The sequence below is a fragment of the Bactrocera tryoni genome, unplaced genomic scaffold, assembly GCF_016617805.1.
Source record: "Bactrocera tryoni isolate S06 unplaced genomic scaffold, CSIRO_BtryS06_freeze2 ctg7180000209180_QRY, whole genome shotgun sequence".
Lineage (NCBI taxonomy): Eukaryota > Metazoa > Arthropoda > Insecta > Diptera > Tephritidae > Bactrocera > Bactrocera tryoni.
Genome location: NW_024394655.1, coordinates 1 through 5,269, shown reverse-complemented (window position 1 = coordinate 5,269; position 5,269 = coordinate 1). Strand labels below are relative to the sequence as shown.

The 5,269-nt window shown below is 33.5% G+C and overlaps 1 protein-coding gene across 1 annotated transcript; it reads right to left on the bottom strand.

The window, feature by feature from the left end:
• Window positions 1–685: 685 nt before the first annotated feature.
• On the bottom strand, window positions 686–2,177 carry LOC120779353 (piggyBac transposable element-derived protein 4-like). Its single transcript, XM_040111549.1, has 2 exons — window positions 933–2,177; window positions 686–778 (listed from the first exon to the last, which is right to left on the bottom strand). Exons 1-2 carry the CDS (start codon window positions 2,175–2,177, stop codon window positions 686–688), a joined length of 1,338 nt encoding a protein of 445 aa, XP_039967483.1.
• Between the last annotated feature and the right edge of the window lie 3,092 nt (window positions 2,178–5,269).

Below are 5,269 nucleotides of genomic sequence, written 5' to 3'. Positions count from 1 at the left end.
GCATTTGGAAGAATTCGACAATCTTATATTCAGGTATAAAGTCGATTTTCTTGTATATACACATTTAGCAGTCGATACTGAGTTGCTGTTAATCATTAATTTAACAATTTTAAGTTAACTAACCTTGTTCATCTTGCTTAAGTTGACATAAAGCCATAACGGCAGTGCATTTGGAAGAATTCGACAATCTTATATTTAGGTATAAAGTCGATTTTCTTGAATATACACATTTAGCAATCGATATTGAGTTGCCTCAAATCATTAACATCAAATATTTAAGTTGACCCTTTCACTACCGTACTATACGCAGCGATGTTAAAAAAATGTAGGTCGTTTTTTCGGATGGATATAATCTTCTAAAAGAGAAAAATAAAACAATTTTTTTTTTCGTATCCTTCAGAAGGAAGATATGTCCTGGGATAATATGTCCCACTGGTATATTTACACGATATTAATTGGGACTATATATCCCATTGGTATAATTTTTTGAGAATAATAAAATTTAGTTTTTATTTGTAACTCAATTTAAGTTTTATTTATTTATGGAACATGCCAAAACATTCAAAGCATAAGGGCTCTTTGCACATTGAACAAATGTAATACGTGCGTTTTTCTTTTTTTATTGAGGTGCATAAAACACAGCGTCTGCGGCGATCACCTTTTACTGGCATATGATCTCCCACGTTTAACATTTTTTTTGCTCTTTTTGACCTGGGTCCTTTTGTTGTAGATGTCCTTTTGACTTTTGTCCCAACTCTTCCTTGCGCAATGAGCTGTTCTGCGAGTGGAACAATAAAATTTTTCAGTTGAAACTTTTTGTGGATATTTTCCTGATAAACAATATGGGCATTTACAATAGATGTCATGAGAAGCTTGAAAAATACTTTACGCCACCATTTGCTTTATTTTCTGTTCTGTTCATAAGTTTTAACCTTTTGATCAGATATGTCAACTCCTCCCATGTTCTCATTATAGAAAGCCAATGCTTTAGGACAGTTAGTAACAACCCTTGAACCATCTTTTTGCTTTCTGAAGACTGCGGACATTGTAGGACTATGACAGTTACTCATAACAATAACTTCACGTGAGTCCTGCCATTTTGCTACCATTATACCGGTTTCGCTAATGCAAAATTTACATTCACCTTTCTTCAAACGGTCACTAATGGTTGGCAAGTTCTCTCTATTTTGAATACATGTTCCTACGCAAGCAAATGGCAAAGTTTTCATCAGATTATATGAGGTGAAAAAACGGCCAAAAACCAACACAGTATCTGGATTTCGAATAGTTTTACACAATTTAAAAACGACTCTCTCCCCTAAAGTTCCTGATAATGTTGAGCATTCCTCTTTACCCGCATAAATATTAAAATCATATGTATAACCAGTTTTAGAATCACACCTTTGCCAAATTTTTATGCCACGTTTAGTCGGCTTCATCGGAAGATATTGCTTTAGAGAAGATCGACCTTTAAATTTTGCCATGGACTCATCGATGCTTTGACGCAAACTATCGGTACGAGTTTTAACAAACGTATATTTCAAACAATTGGTAACTTCTTCTATATAATAAAGCTTAGATGCTGCTTCAGGTTTCTCAGGGAAGTTAAAATATAATTTTGACATTAAGGTCTGAAAACGAGTTCGCGACATCGCCTTTTTTATGTACTCATTTCCCATGGATTCATTTTGGGACCAGTAATCAGAAATCTCTGGAAGTTGATTATAACCCATTATAAGCGTAATGCTCAACAAAATTTTAATTTCTGATGCATCAGTTGGTGCAATATTATAACTTTTTTGTTTTTTTAGAATGCTCAATCGTTCATTTGTGCACTGCGCGATAAAAATAAATAATGATTCTGGAAAAATGCATTTGAAGACTTCGAACTCAGTTGCATTCCTTGAAATTTGAGCCAACAGAATGGGCTCAACGTCTTCAGTGATAGAAAAGCGAGGACGAAATAAAACTGATGGTTCTCCCCATACTACTGGAAGATTGGAACTTTCACTGGATAACACTATAGCATTATCAATATCCGTTACTTCATCATCCTCGCTCGGAGACTCGTCTACTTCGTTCTCGGAATCCGGAATATACTCTGAGTCAGAAGCTCTAAAATCACTTACGTCAGAGTCGCTGGAATTGATAATCGCCAAAATGTCGTCTTCCCTCATATTTCTGGCAGATTTTTTTCTATTATTCATTCTGTAAAATTGAAAGATATAAATTCTATGAATATTTCCATTTCGGAAATGTATACCAATGGGATTATGTGTCCCGCTTATTTGAATTATACAATTCCAATGGGATCATATATCCCAACTGGACAAAACCCAAAATAAACGAATTTATTTACAACATTTTGTTGCGAACTCACCTTATTATATTGAAAAACACTTATTTTATTCACTCAAATTAATTTAGTAAACAGAAACACTTTTATACATTTACAAATAGGCAAACACGTGCACATTCACTGAAGGTTGCTGTCGGTTAATTGCAATAAAAGGCAGTACAGTTATTGAACGAAACCAAATCAGCTGATATTGAACGAAAAATACTGTAAACTAGCAATGGGACCTTTTCCTATCTAAATTGAGCTTGAATTGTATTTTTGACGATTTTTTAAATTTCTCTTGGGATGCATGATCCCCATGGTAGTGAAAGGGTTAATTAACCTTCTTCATCTTACCGAAGTTGACATAAAGCCATAACGGCAGCTTCAGGTATAAAGTCGGTTTTCTTGTATATACACATTTAGCAGTCGATATTGAGTTGCCTTAAATCATTAGTTTAACATATTTAAGTCAATTGACTTTCTTCATCTTACCGAAGTTGACATAAAGCCATAACGGCAGTGCATTTGGAAAATCTCGACAATCTTATATTCAGGTATAAAGTCGATTTCTTGTGCATACACATTTAGCAGTCGATATCGAGTTGCTTCAACTCATTAACATCAAATATTTAAGTTAGTTATCTTTCTTCATATTACCGAAGTTGACATAGAGCCATAACGGCAGTGCTTTTGGAAGAATTAGACAATCTCATGTTCAGGCATAAATTCGATTTTCTTGTATATACACATTTAGCAGCCGATATTGAGTTGCCTTAAATCATTAGCTTCACACATTTAAGTTAATTAACCTTCTTCATCTTACCGAAGTTGACATAAAGCCATAACGGCGGTGCATTTGGAAGAATTCGACAATCTTATATTCAGGTATAAAGTCGATTTTCTTTTACAAACACATTTAGCAGTCGACATTGAGTTGATTTAAATCATTAGTTTAACATATTTAAGTTAATTAGACTTATTCATTTTGCTGAAGTGGACATAAAGCCATAACGGCAGTGCTTTTGGAAGAACTAGACAATCTTATATTCAGGTAAAAAGTCGATTTTCTTGTTTATACACAATTAGCAGACGATATCGAGTTGCTTCAACTCATTAACATCAAATATTTAAGTTAATTAGCTTCCTTCATCTTACCGAAGTTGACATAAAGCCATAACGGCAGTGCATTTGGAAGAATTCGACAATCTTATATTCAGGTATAAAGTCGATTTTCTTGTATACAGACACTTAGCAGTCGATATTGAGTTGCTTCAAATCATTAGTTTAAAATATTTCAGCTAATTAGCCTTATTTATTTTGCTGAAGTGAACATAAAGCCATAACGGCAGTGTATTTGGAATAAATCGACAATCTTATATTAAGGTATAAGGTCGATTTTCTTTTACAAACACATTTAGCAGTCAACATTGAGTTGCTTTAAATCATTAGTTTAACATATTTAAATTAATTAGCCTTATTCATTTTCTGAAGAGGACATAAAGCCATAACGGCAGTGCTTTTGGAAAAATTAGACAACCTTATATTCAGGTAAAAAGTCGATTTTCTTGTATATACACAATTAGCAGACGATATCGAGTTGCTTCAACTCATTAACATCAAATATTTAAGTTAGTTAGCCTTATTCATCTTACCGAAGTTGACATAAAGCCATAACGGCAGTGCATTTGAAAGAATTCGACAATCTTATATTCAGGTAAAAAGTCGATTTTCTTGTATATAGACACTTAGTTGTCGATATTGAGTTGCCTCAAATCATTAACATCAAATATTTAAGTTAATTAACCTTCCTCATCTTACCGAAGTTGACATAAGGCCATAACGGCAGTGCATTTGAAGAATTCGACAATATTATGTTCAGGTATAAAGTCGGTTTTCTTGTATATACACCTTTATCAGTCGATATTGAGTTGCCTTAAATCATTAGTTTAACATATTTAAGTCAATTGACTTTCTTCATCTTACCGAAGTTGACATAAAGCCATAACGGCAGTGCATTTGGAAAATCTCGACAATCTTATATTAAGGTATAAGGTCGATTTTCTTGTATATCCACACTTAGCTGTCGATATTTAGCTGCCTCAAATCATTAGTTTAATATATTTAAGTAAATTAGCCTTATTCATTTTACTGAAGTGGACATAAAGCCATAACGGCAGTGCTTTTGGAAGAACTAGACAATCTTATATTCAGGTATAAAGTCGATTTTCTTGTATATACACACTTAGCAGTCGATATTGAGCTGCCTCAAATCACTAACATCAAATATTTAAGTGCAATTACCTTCTTCATCTTGCTGAAGTTGACATAAAGCCATAACGGCTGTGCATTTGGAAGAATTCGACAATCTTATATTCAGGTATAAAGTCGATTTTTTTGTATACACACACTTAGCAGTCGATATTGAGTTGCTTCAAATCATTAATATCAGATATTTAAGTTAATTTACCTTCTTCAGCTTACCGAAGTTGACATAAACCCATAACGGCAGTACATTTGGAAGAATTCGAAAATCTTATATTCAGGTGTAATAACGATTTTCATGTATACACATATTAAGCAGGCGATATTGAGTTGCCTTAAATCATAAGCTGCACACATTCAAGCTAATAACCTTTCTTCATCTTACCGAAGTTTACATAAAGCCATGACGGCAGTGCCTTTGGAAGAATTCGACAATATTATGTTCAGTTGTAAAGTCGATTTTCTTGTATATGCACATTTAGAAGTCGATATTGAGTTGCCTTAAATCATAAGCTGCACACATTTAAGTTAATTAACTTTAGCAGTGCATTTGGAAGAATCCGGCAATCTTATTTTCAGTTATAAAGTCGGTTTTCTTGTACATACACATTTAGCAGTCGATATTGAGTTGCTTTAGAGCATTAGTTTAACACATTGATGTCTACT